This window comes from Trachurus japonicus, chromosome 6 (assembly GCF_045865225.1).
Source record: "Trachurus japonicus isolate A0001 chromosome 6, Traja_1.0".
NCBI lineage: Eukaryota > Metazoa > Chordata > Actinopteri > Carangiformes > Carangidae > Trachurus > Trachurus japonicus.
Window position 1 is genome coordinate 3,133,975 of NC_140912.1, and position 13,305 is coordinate 3,147,279.

Here is a 13,305-nt window from a genome sequence, read left to right on the forward strand (position 1 = left end):
GACAACGTTCAACACAGCAACACAGCAATTTAACACAAATACAGTGGGTTAAAAAAATAAGCAAGAATAAATGCACATAAAACAAAAGGTAAGGCCACAACAACTGATATTAAATATTTGATAATCAAAAGTCAAATAGCCTGAGAAATAAACCATTGCAGCCACTGTGGATAGCGGTGTGAGGTGTATGTAATGTGTCAGGGGACATGAGGACTGCAGAGGTTTGCTGCAGCCTGCAGGTGTCCATAGTTCTCAGAGGACAGACTCCACTGACCTGAAATCCCCTCAGTTCTTCTCTAGCATCAACTTTATTATCTGAACATTTACTGGACCGATTGGTACAGAAGTCTATGGCTCTTTAGACTCCAGGCTCCTGCTTGTCCACTTAATTCATTTATAACTATATAAACTAATTGTGTTTCCATCTGTAAATATTATTTCTGCTTCACATCAAAGTATCAGCATCATCACTGTGAGCTAGTAGCTTGAAAAGGTTGCAAATGTACTACCACCAACTCTGCCCTGCACACCTGTGACATTTTTGTAATTTTAAGCTCATAGCACGACGGCAGCATGGTGGTGCAGTGTCTATTGCCACACAGCAGCGAGGTTCTGGGTTCGATTCCCTGGTCTGGGCCCTTTCTGTGTGAAGTTTGCATTTCCTCTCTGGGCCTGTGTGGGGTCTCTGGCTTCCTCCTGCTGTTCAAGCACATGCACAATCATGCCTGCTGCTGTGAGTATGTGTGAGGTTGTTTGTCTCTATATGTCAGTCTTGGATAGACTGGTGACCTGTCCAAGCTGGTTGGATGGATTACTTACATTAAGACAAACAAAAAATGTATTGCAAGTTTTTTGAAATTCTTTGTTAACATGAGCAAATGTGCATAAATTTGCATAAATTCCACCGTTTTGACGGCACATGTACATATAAAGGTGCTGTGGTGGTACCAGCTTGAAAATTGGTATGAGTTGACTCCAGAGGTCAACCGACAAGAAACCACTTTAAATTTCAAGATGACTGCAATTTTTCAAAATAGCCACATCCTTAGTAGAGCAGGTATGAGCAAACAGTGCATAATCCAATTACGTATGACTAATTTGCATACATACAACACCTGATAGGCTAAATGGGTTCCATTCAGACCTTACATTTTTTAACTGTAATATGTTAACAAGACTGAACAAGACATTTCACCTGCTATACCCAATGTTTAGATCAGGTGTTGGTATGTATGCAAATTAGCCATACGTAATGTCATACCTGCTCTACTAAGGATGTGGCTATCTTGAAAAATTGCAGTCATCTTGAAATTTAAAGTGGTTTCTTGTTGGTTGACCGATGGAGTCAACTCATTCCAATTTTCATGTTGGTACCACCACAGCACCTATATACATGTGCCGTCAAAATGGTGGAATTTATGCAAATTTGCTCATGTTAACAAAGAATTTCAAAAAACTTGTAATACATTTTTTGTTTGTCTTAATGTAAGTAATAAACTCAGTAATTTTCATATAGATATCTAAAGATTAAAATTTTACCCTATTCACATGAGAAAAATTATTAATAGGCGTATAAATGGGATATATTTGGGTCTTTTTCTAAACTTGGGATACTTCGGGGCTTTTTTTCCCCTCACTCAGGACATGGTGAGGATACAAAATCAGTTGAGTTTGTTTCTGTTGCAATTTGTTCAACCTTTTTTCATAAAATGACAGGACTACATCTCTTATTCTAAAGAACAACTGCATGCTAATTGCCCTGTGTCTGTTTGATGTGTAAATGTCTGATACATCTATTTTGTGTGGTACTGTAGGCTTAGGCTATAATAATAAATCCCAGGTCTGAGCTGTGGTCTGACTCCACAGTACCTGTAGTCGTGGCAACACTGACCCCACAGTGGGTGTCACAAAAGCCAGACTTGGGATAGACAGGTCTAAGTCATCTGTTGCATGAAGCAGTGTAGTTCTTGTCTTTTTTTTGTTCAGATGGACTGTGGTCCAGTGAATTCTAGATGGCTGGTTGAGGAACTGCACCCAACCAAGGAGGTTCAATTACCCAACTAAGCAGAACATGTTGTGTTTCGGAAAAATTCACAGAAACAAGAACGATTTACTGTTTTATTTGAGGAGTGACACAATAAAAAAAAATTAAATTAAATTGATTTGGGTAAAAATTACTGTGGATGTCTAAAAACCTTCTTCTAAATTATAGCAAAATTACCACACATGAACCATGTTTTTTTTCCCCTGCTGCTCAGCACAGGTGTCACTGTTTAATCATGTTACCATGGTAACACTAGACTTAGGTCTGAGTGAGCCTATGGGCAAGGTGTGTTATAATCATAGTCTGGTTATAATGACTCAGTCTTTATCCCTTGCATCAGACTGAGCTATGAGCAAACTGAAGACTGGACCAACAGTACAGACCAGACTAAAGACTTCTTCAGCTGCAGTGCATTGACCTGATGGGCCACCTTAACCATAATAATGGAACAGTTTCATGAATGAATAAAGTAAGAAAAAACATTGGTGCAAATGACTTGCTCGTGCTGAAACATTTTGATTCCACACAGACTCTTTACGTCAGTTTTTGTCATGGTGAAAATATATCTGTAATCCTTAGCCTACTGTCTTTGCATCATCTGATTATACATGAGTTCAAACGTTAGTTTTGTGTTCAGTCTGAACACTTTCCTGTGTTGAGTATTTGTAAAAATCCAGGCCATGGCCCTGTTTGTGACCAGCTGTTACCCAACCGTCTGACCGGGGGTAACGCTGTGTAGACCGCTGCTAAATTGGCGTTTGAGGACAGTGCTGTTGGATTAGTCATCATGGCTGCTTACGGTCTCATTTGCAACACAACACAAGGCAGATCATAACCACTGCTCTGAGACAGTTCATGAATATTCATAGAGATGCAGCGAGTTCACACACAGAGGTAAACACAGGTTGCCGTGTTGCCTGGGTAAACAGCAGGACTGCAGCACGCACAGCAAATACTCCTGTATATTATGAAAGTTCATTATGTCCGAATGTGATAATTAGTTTCCTTTTTTCTTTTTCAAGGCGTGTTCTTCCACCTTCTTCAGAAGAACACGCCAAAACTATTAACAAAGATATGAAACACTTCTTGTCTTAAAAAAGAAAAAAGGAAACTAAATACTCCTGTAATTTCTCAGTGCAGCCATCACAATATGAAGATGGGCAATGATGGAATATTTGACTGAAGGGCTGTTTTGATTCCCTCTTCACTCTCTGTCACTCTTCTCCTGCCACCTCCCTCCTTCACTGTTTGTGAAGTAAATCATGTTGTAAATTATCATTCCATTGCAAAGTAATTAGACAGCTCAGGGAGGGGAGCAGCGCAGGCGCCTGGCACAAAATGTGCATGCCTGACAGCCCAACAACTCCCAACAACTGGCTGTCACGCCATGAAATGTCAGAGAAGAGGCCGGAGCAGCCACCCCAGCAGGTTGTTTTTGGTGTGTAGTGCACTGAATGTTTCCACTGAGGACTCCCCTGACTCCCCCCCGCCTCCTCCCTCTCTGGAAGCCTTGACTCATGGCCATGGTGACAGAAGGAGGACGCACAACTCATGAAAACACAATAGATGATGAATAAGCTGTCCCAGGACTGACTTTTAACACAGTGAGCAGTGATAGTTAATATCCAGTTTGGCTCGGTGGGTGGTGTTCTCATGGAAAAAGACTGACCTGGTGGTGACCTCACTGACCCTCCACTGGGGAAGTGGTTACAAAGTGAAAATGATTATTAAATTGCGAGTTACTCTAAAAATATGTGGCCTGCAGGCAGGGTTATGCTGACAGACTGGAATTCCCTTTTGATAACAAATTCCTTCGTGTTGGAGGCGGTGTCAGGTTGTCCCGTTGTGGCTGCTGTTTCAGTATGACAAGCAAACAATAGTGTATTTGGCTGCAGGTGTGTAACATGAAACTGCTTGTGAGGTGTGAGTGCATTAATACCACAGTGATCGATGGGCAGGGTCCAGAAACTGAGTGAAAACCTGGTTAAACTGGATAATTCAGAGGAGACAATAAGACTGTGGGACATTGAAAGATGAGCATCAACATGAACATCACATCATCAGGGGGTGCATGAGTTTAACATGTTGTGTTTTGTTTTACTGCTTCATCACTGTGTTTTCAGTTTCTATAGCCATTCCACCATTTTCCTTTGTTCAGAAAATTAAATACATGTCTCCATGTGTCTGTGAGTGATGGATAATCCCTGGCTGCGCCCCACGCCCCCATGTGGATACTAATCACGGTGTTCCCTCTCCCATGTGACCGCCCCTGCTCATTGGCTGACGGGTGTTGACGCTTTGGGCCGCTCCAACTGGATTAATGGAGGGCTCCGTCAAGCTAGCCGGAGTTAGGGGGGGAAGGACCGGAAGTAATAAAGGTTTTATTTAAAAATAAACGGATTTAAAGGGGACATATTATGCTCATTTCTGCTTCTTGACATGGTACCTTGATGTCTAAAAGTAATGTTAGTAACATGCTTTGGCCAGAAAAACCAAAGCACCAGTTTCACAGCCCTGCTCTAAACGGTCGGTTTATCTTCGCTCTGGTAGCTGAGGTAACCATGGAAGTGAGGGCTTGAATATTCACATCACCCGGCTTGTGATGTAATAAGCGGGTGAAATTAAAACGGCTTGTCAAGAGACACATTTTCTGACTATGGCAGTTTACAAAATGTTGACGTAGTTGTCAAAACTGACGTTTAAGGGGTGAGGAGGCACTCTGGATACGCAAATACACATACTAAAGCAATGAAAAAGTGAGTTTTGCAACAAACCCAACGAAGCAAGACACAAACCTTATAATGTTAGCTGATGATAAACTAACATAGGCCTACCTGATTTCGCACTGTAGGCCTACATCAACATACAAGCTTTTAGGGCAAATTGTAAAAATGAAAGAATATAAAACAACAATGTAGCGTACTGGCAGTTGAATTTTACATTAAGTTACACAGAGGACATTTGGCTTTCCAGGAATATTACTTTATCCTGTTAATCCCATGGTGGCCCAGAGATCAATGCTATGTAATTCAAGGAAACACACATAAGACACTTCATCAATCTGCTCTGAAAATACTTTCAACAGTGTTTCCAGGGACACAATATGTGGTGACTGTGGTGGGCCACGCTTTCCTTCAAGGCTTCTTGATTGAAGTTGTGAAGACAGTGGTGTTAAAATATAAAATTAGTTTGTTTGGTTCACCACTATGTTTCAGATGCAAATGTTTAGGCCTACTGATAGTCTTTAGTTGGGTCTGTCACTTTCTGTGTATCCAGAAACACTTACAGACTGAGCAAATTGGTGTCCTTGCATGTGTGTTCTTATATTATAAAACCTCAAGTTCCATTTAAAGCAGAAGTAAGCGATGCGGTCGTTTTGGCTAACTTGTCAGCCGATGGAGTTAGCAGCCCCCGCCCTCGTCATGGATCTATTGGTCCTCGTCCCTACGTCACCACATTCACGCACATCCCTTGGCTGCACACACAGAGAGGACTGCCCCTTTATGCCGTTCTCTCTCCTCATTGGATAAAGGTTGTAGGATACTAGAGCACTGGAAAAGAGAGTAACGACACGCATTGGTTCAATGGAAGCGCCTCCTGATGGAGGAATATGGGTATTGCAAAAGCGCCCAAGAACTGACATCTCTGCATTGTTGGTGAATGAGCAAGTGGTATTTTCAATAATTTAAGGACATTTATAGATCACCCACGTTAATAGCATCATTGAGGACCCTTTACAGATAAATATTAACACATGGGCAAGTAAAAAAAAAAAAAAAAAATAGTTGTCTACATTAATGTTTCAATCTACATTTTGTAATAAACAAATTATAAGTATAATTTGATATGACCAAGACACCTAAAAACAAAAACACGGCCGTTTTCATCAATTTACAAGCAAGTGGGCAACACACATACATTGGAGTGAATGAGTTTTCTGGGCGCTTTTGCAATACCCATATCCTGCCACTAGGGGCGCAAAACCCTTACCACGGGAGTCAATGGTGGTGTCCTTACTCTCTTTTAAAGTTTTCTCCTCGGCTTACAGCAAAGCAGAGTGACTGACAGACCCGTGTTTCACTTAATATAATACATCCATGGTTTCAGACCAAACACTCTATATAAGAGATTGCTGTCGGAAGACAGAACTATTTAAGACGAATATTAACACAAACATTCCGCTTACTTCTGCCTTAATGTTCCTCGAGAATATCATGGGCTTTTATTTTGGTGTTTCGCGACCGGAAGTACGTGTGTGACTCAGGCTACCTTGACTGAAGTAGCTCCGAGCCGCAAGCAAACCGCAGCCGGGCTACGATGCTCAGTGTTCCCATCAGCCGCGGAGACAAGAGCACGGAGGACGGGGCGAAGCTTCGGTTCGTCGACACGGCCGCGGTAGCGTCGAGCAGACAAAGGAGAAGCCGGTAGAGAGCTGTGTGTGTGTGTGTGAGTGCGGGTGTTTCCTGCCTGTGTGCCGGGGGGGGGGGGCCGCTGCTGCTGCTGTGGAGCTGGGCTCGGCTCGGACAGGGCGGGGTGATGTTCAGGTTCCGGTATAAAGGCGGCGAGAAAATGAGAACCAGACAAGATGTGGAAGCGGCCGCCGACGCTGCTGTTGATTTATCTCGGAGACTAGAATGAGAAGCTGAGCGCGGCGGTGTCACAGGGCGGTGTAACCGTCTGGGGGAGGCCGCTGGCGGAGGAGAAGCGTGTCTCTGCGGCGCCCCTCCACCCCCTGTCAATCAATAACATGAGGACGCTATTTACACTCTGTTGTCTCTTCCTGATCACCGGCGGAGCGGACCGGGTGTGGGCCACCGGAAACCTGACAGTGGACAGCAGCGAGCAGACCAACCTGACGGCCGACAGCAGCAGCAGCAGCAAGTACATCAGGATCGGAGACGGCTCATCGCAGGAATTTGAGTTTCCTGAAAACACCAACGGCGTGATTGTAATCTCCAGCCAGTACCGGAGCGCCGCGGCCAGCAGCAGGAAGGGCCGCCAGAGCTGGAAGCAGACGGTGAGGGTCCGCTCCATGGACCCGGAGGTCCTCTCCATCCTCAACGTGACGGACAGCGGCCACACGGGTCCGGCCAAGAGCTACATCATCAGCATCCGCTCCGGGTTCCCGGGCACCGCTCAGCTAGAGATCCAGCTGCTGGACCTGGACCAGGACTCGGTGCCGGTTCTGATCGAGGAGAGGAAGGATTACTCCATCATCGTGGCGCCGGGTAACGACGACCCGGCCACCCGGCTCATCCAGGCGGGTGGTGGCCTGTCCCACTTCTCGGAGAACCCCGTGCTGTTCGCCTTGCTGCCCCTCATCTTCGTCAACAAGTGTGCCTTCGGCTGCAAGGTGGAGGTGGAGGTGCTACGGGGTCTCCTCAGGAGCCCTGTGCCCCTGCTCCTAGGGGTGGTGGGCCAGTTCTTGGTGATGCCGCTCTACGCGTACTGTGTGTCCCAGCTGGCCTCGCTGCCCAAAGCCCTGTCCCTGGGCCTGGTCATCACCTGCTCTGCTCCCGGCGGGGGGGGCGGCTACCTGTACAGCCTGCTGCTGGGGGGGGACGTCACCCTGGCCATCTCCATGACCCTGGTCTCCACCGTGGTGGCGGCAGCGGCCATGCCCTTGTCGTCGGCTCTGTACGGCCGCTTACTGGGCGTGCACGCGGCCCTGCACGTTCCATTCGTGAAGATCCTCGGGACCCTCCTGTTCATCGCCATCCCCATCTCTTTGGGCATGCTGGTCAAGCTGCGGCTGCCCGCCCTCACGCGCGTCCTGCTGGCGCTCATACGCCCCTTCAGCTTCGTGCTCATCGTTGGAGGCATCTTCATGGCCTACCAAATGGGCGCGTCCATCCTGGCCAACGTCAAGCCCCAGATCGTGGCGGTTGGGGTGACAGTGCCTTTGCTGGGGCTGGTGGTGGGGGCCGTGCTGGCCAAGCTGTCCGGCCTGGCCCCGCCGCAGAGGAAGACGGTCAGCATCGAGGTGGGCGTCCAGAACAGCCTGCTGGCCCTCGCCGTCATGCAGTTGTCCTTTCGCCGGGCCGAGGCCGACTTCGCGTCCCAGGCACCGTTCATCGTGGCCCTCAGCAGCACCTCGGAGATGCTGCTCATCGTCCTCGGATACTTTGCCCAGCGGAGGTTGTGTGGTTCTGCCGTCCCCAGGAGTGACGCTTGATTGTAGCTGCAGTTCTGTTTTGTTTTGTTTTTTTGTTCCGAACTTTTTGACGAATGAACCCTTTCAAAAACCTGTGGAAAATTTGGTGTCCCACAATCTTGGCTACAAGACGCCCCAACAATCACCAATCCAGTCATCACTGTTGTTGTACACAGGACAGTGAACAGACTTTTTGTGGTTCTTTTGTCGTTGTTTTCGTATTTTTCATGAAAACCAAAGGCCTTTTACCCCTCTGAGACCTTTTTGTGTGAATTTTACACGATGTACTTTTTAAATCAGATTATACTGTGAGGTACTCAATGTAAATATTCCTAAAAAGAGAAATACCTATAAAAGAAAAAGATATTTTTCTACCAGATTACTTTTTGTAATCAAAAAAGGAAAAAAAAAATCAATTTGTATCATGTTTACAAGAGGTCCATGTGTCTTAGCACAGGAAGGGAGGGGGGAGGATTCAGGTGTTAAGTATCAAATGGGAACATGATGATGATGATGATGATGATGATATTTTGAAAGTATTTGCCACTGATTGTGTTTCCTGGATCTGCAAATCCATGTACTTGAATATTAGAAAGGAAGAAATGTCAATAAAAAAAAAACATTGTCAAAGCAGATGAAGTTTGTCAAGACTGTGTGAGCAGAGAAACATGTGGAACAGGTCAACGTTGCTGTTTGCTGTAAGAAAACCATGAGCAGTTCAACAGACTTGTGACAACCTGCAGCTGTTTGCACTCTGAATGTTTGGTTTCACACATGGAGAAGCTGACGGTTGTTCACTGTAAAGAATCGTTTCACTTTCTGTTGAAATTCCTGTGAAGGGGATTTTGTCCAAGTTACATTCAGTCATATTTATCAAATGTTATAAACTTCTCATAGACAACATGAATGATGAAGATAAACAACAGCTATTCAACAAATCCAACACTGACAGGGTCTTTTCCAAATGGCCAGTTGCTCCAGAAAACAAGTAGAAACATGTTTTCACTCCTACACTAATTGTATACCAGGAAGATGTGCTAAGCTGTAGATTGTTTTTTTCACTGAAACCTTTTACCTAAGTAGAACAAGACTCTTCACCAGGATCAATTAAAAGTTCTGCATTTTAAATTGATGCTTCATACATCACGACTTCTAAGAGGGAGATGTGCTCTTCACTAACACTTATCTGCTTCTACATAAGGAAACTTTTACCTGTGCTGCTCAGTACAATGAAAATGAACAAAATTGTATTTATTTAAAAAGCAGAGAGGCTCGAGTGTAAAATGTCTGTCCAGAAAAGGTGTCCCCTATTAGTAATCCACAGGACACACTGTCAACAGCTCTCTTAGGGATTATATCTTTGGTATGAAACGCTTTCGGTTTAGTGTGGCTCATTCAGAGTCGTGGGAAAGAGTTTTTTGAAATTTATTTTTGTCACCACAACCCTTCCCCTAGTTTAGCTGGTGGAAATTGTTTACAGAAAGAAAGAAAGAAACTGCTAGATACCAGTAGTGGTAAATGAGATGGGATGTGTTGAAGACATAAACTAATTCGAGGAGAAATGGAAACTAGTGTTGAATCGGAGTAGATTAAAAGGAAGATGTATGCTAAAGGTCAGCATGGCGCTGTATATCTGTGTCTGCTATTGTAACAGAGAACAAGGTCCAGTTTTTATCAGCTTCCTCTGTGTGGGCCCGCTTTGTGTTTCAACAAGAGCTGAACTGGCTGCTGGCTATCAGGTTAAAACTCAGAAAATGTGCTCACAGGTCACAATCAACACCACGACTTCTCTTATCTGAGACAACATGCAGGGTTTTTATAGGCGGGTATTTTTGTTGTGCAGACTGCACTTCCTGTTTACGTGTGGACTTCATGTGCTTTCGTTTACAGGTTTTCTGATGGGAAGTTTTGTAGTGGAAACTAAGAGTTCTGCCCCCTTGGTTTGACTGAGCCCAGCGGATCTGCCTGAGCTCTCAGGAATGTAGCACAGCTGTAAAGCCTCCAGGCTGAGCTGGGCTTGTTTGGTATAAGAGTCTGAGTCCATACTGTAGCGTTTTGACTCCTGTGGTCTCCTCCACACAGGAGGGGGAAGTCCAGGTCTCTGCCCCAGACAAGTGAATGATGGTTTTTTTTTAAACAGAGCAACGTGATCTCTCTGAGTCACGACCTCTTTCCACTCCCTTGTACATTAAAACATTTCTTTTTTTTTTTTAGGATTACTATTGATTTTTGCCCCCAGGGACATGTGTCATAGACAGACATGTTCCCTGACCCACATGGGTGTAACCACAGCTTAACACATCCATGCAATTAGTGGACTTTTCATGGGCACAAAGCCAGTTTTCATCCTTTAAAAAAATATATATATTCATTCTTTTACTTTTTGCTATTCAATACTAATTTTGAATACATTTTACTGTCACCTAGAAAGAAAAAAAATCTTCCTATGAACAAGGCTCATGAATTTGTTTTTCATAATCCATCCATTTCCTCCATCTTTTTTTTCCTCTTACCATTTTGTCCTGCATGGTCGCCTATTCATAATCGCCTATTCATAATTTCACCATGCATTTCAAAACAGAAATCCTTTAAATTTTTCTTCTTCACTTCAATTGGCATATCCTGCCATATAATGAGCGAGAATGCAGATAACTCAGATTTTGACTATAGCTCCTCAATGGAAATGGATTTCTTTTGATTAAAGGAACAAAATTGTGGAAATACAATAAAACCCTGTGATTTGATCATGTAATAGGAGCAGCTGTTAAGTGGGTGGATCATTTTTGTTGCAGATTGTTTCTGTACCGGAAAAACACAAAATTCATGGTTGAATGTGGTGGTTTTCATATCTGGTGCTCTTTGTGTTTGAGCTAACATGCTATTAGAGCTGGTAAGTGTTCAGGCTGTGATAATGACCTGTTTCCTCAACCTTTATTACAGGCACACACATGCACATGCACGCACACACATGCAAACACGTGCACACACAGGAAATCCTGCTGAGACCCAGATCCAGTCAGTCCTTAATCAAACCGTTGCCCACCTACTCAGACGTCCAGCGACAGTGGCTCCCTCATGATTCAAACAAGAGCTGCCACTACTGCTGAACGTGTGTGTGTGTGTGTGTGTGTGTGTCCTCAGATGTCAGTGTGTGTTGTTGCTCATGGTGCTGACAGCTGATGATGCTCTGCCGTGCTGGTAGATTTGCACTCAGCCCTGTACATCAGCACTCCTGTTTACATTTCTATCCTGCACATTAGGGGCACAATAGGAAGAGAGAGCCCTTAAAAATTCATGAGGACACATTGCATTAAGTTTTCATGAGTTCCTTTCACTGGCTCCCATGAGACAGTTTTCCTACTGCTTGCTGCAATAAAGCTGGGAAGTCCACAAAATACGTGGGTGGCTGTGGTGAGAGGAGAGAGGAGCTCTCTGCACACTGAGGGAGAGGAATGATCTTCTTCACTCCCACACAACAAGATGGAGCCTGCTGCTATACAGTCACCACACTCAGGGTGATGTGGCGAGGCATGGTATACACTGCAACACCTTGAATGAATCAAAATCTTATTTGTTCAATGATGGATAGAGCTCATTACTATGTTATGCACATCACTGGCTGCTCCTTTTTTTTTTTTTTTTGCTTGTGACGTAATAGATAACAGAGTCGTTCAGGCTTTCAAAACCAGGTCAGATCCATCTTACAAAAATGGGGAAGCCCACATTGCAGTCACACATGTCCTTACATGCCCTGTGTCCTATTTAGTGTACACACACAGTAGAAAGATTACAGAATAAAGTAAGAGCAAGCTTTTAAATGATTTAATGCATACTGATACTCAGATTGTATCTGTGTTTTTCATTGATACTGTTCTGTCCAAAAAAAGCGCAATTGAAAATGGAACTGCTGCGATTGTGTGAAATCATAAGAGTCTACAAGAGACATACTTTGACCACCAAAATATAATAATTTTGTTTTTGAGATTGAATTTGAAGAAGTTTCCTCAATGTGTCATTGATCTGTTAGTTTGTTAAATTTATGTTAGAGCGATGTTTCTGGACACATGGTAAATTTAACATGAATATTCTTTTGCTCGCCCCCCCCTTTTTTAAGCCTGTGTTTGTTCTCTTCCACCTTGCTTCTAACTGCTTGTGGTCTAGTCAGACAACAGTTGCCTGCTGTAGCTGAAACAACACTATGAGTGGTAGCAGGAGTGAAAGAGAAAGTTAGAGGCCAGAAAACCAAACAATAAGTAAGTCTTGTTTGGCATTTGCACAGCATAGGATCACATTGAACCTCTGCAGGTGGTGATAGTAGCGGTCCAGTTAATCAGTGGAACGGTGGAGAGCATCCACCAGACATGTAGTGGGTCATCGGGAGTGCTTGTGACATCACTGAGGGCAGCAGCCACCCACAGCATGACCTTTTCACACTGCCACCGATAAGGAGACACCACAGGAGCCCAACAAGGACAAGAGATCAGGTTTTTTTTTTTTTTTTTTTACCCAGTAGGCCATCAGGCTTATGACTGAGGCTCACCACCACCACAGACTGACCTTTCACCTTGAGAGGTGCAAGAGTTCACCTCACTCTGCCCATACACTCTCACACACAGATAGATAGGCACATAGGCATGAACCACTTGGCGACCTCTTCTTACATTTCATCTCCACAGACTCCTTACACACACTCCAGTCTTTATGTCAACATGAAGAATCTATGAACATTGTCAGTGCAGTTGTGTTGTATTCTTGTTATCTGTATCTTTTCTTCTGTCTTTTTGTAATTTAGTCATGCATGACAGCAGTGGTCTGTAACTCATCTGTTTACCTCTTGTCTGTTCTTCCATCTCCTGATAATTTGTTATGCAGTTTGTTCCACTGATATATAAATGGATAGATAATATATCTATTATGTATTTTTAATGTATCACTGTAATCTGGATTAAATTTTAACACAAACATCCTCGATTTACAGATATTCGAGGAGCTTTAAAACTCCGGGATGGTTTTTGGTTGTCCCGGCACCCGTCTCTTCTCTGATTGGCTGTGGAGCTGACCAATAGCAGCGGAGAGCGCGAGCAGCAACATGAAAGCAAAGACGGTG

General features: G+C 44.1%; 1 protein-coding gene across 1 annotated transcript; it reads left to right on the plus strand.

Moving 5' to 3' along the window:
- Window positions 1–6,292: 6,292 nt before the first annotated feature.
- On the plus strand, window positions 6,293–8,833 carry slc10a3 (solute carrier family 10 member 3). The gene has a single exon (XM_085778307.1). The coding sequence runs from the start codon at window positions 6,792–6,794 to the stop codon at window positions 8,217–8,219; it is 1,428 nt and encodes a 475-aa protein (XP_085634433.1). The 5' UTR covers window positions 6,293–6,791; the 3' UTR covers window positions 8,220–8,833.
- The last annotated feature ends 4,472 nt before the right edge of the window (window positions 8,834–13,305 follow it).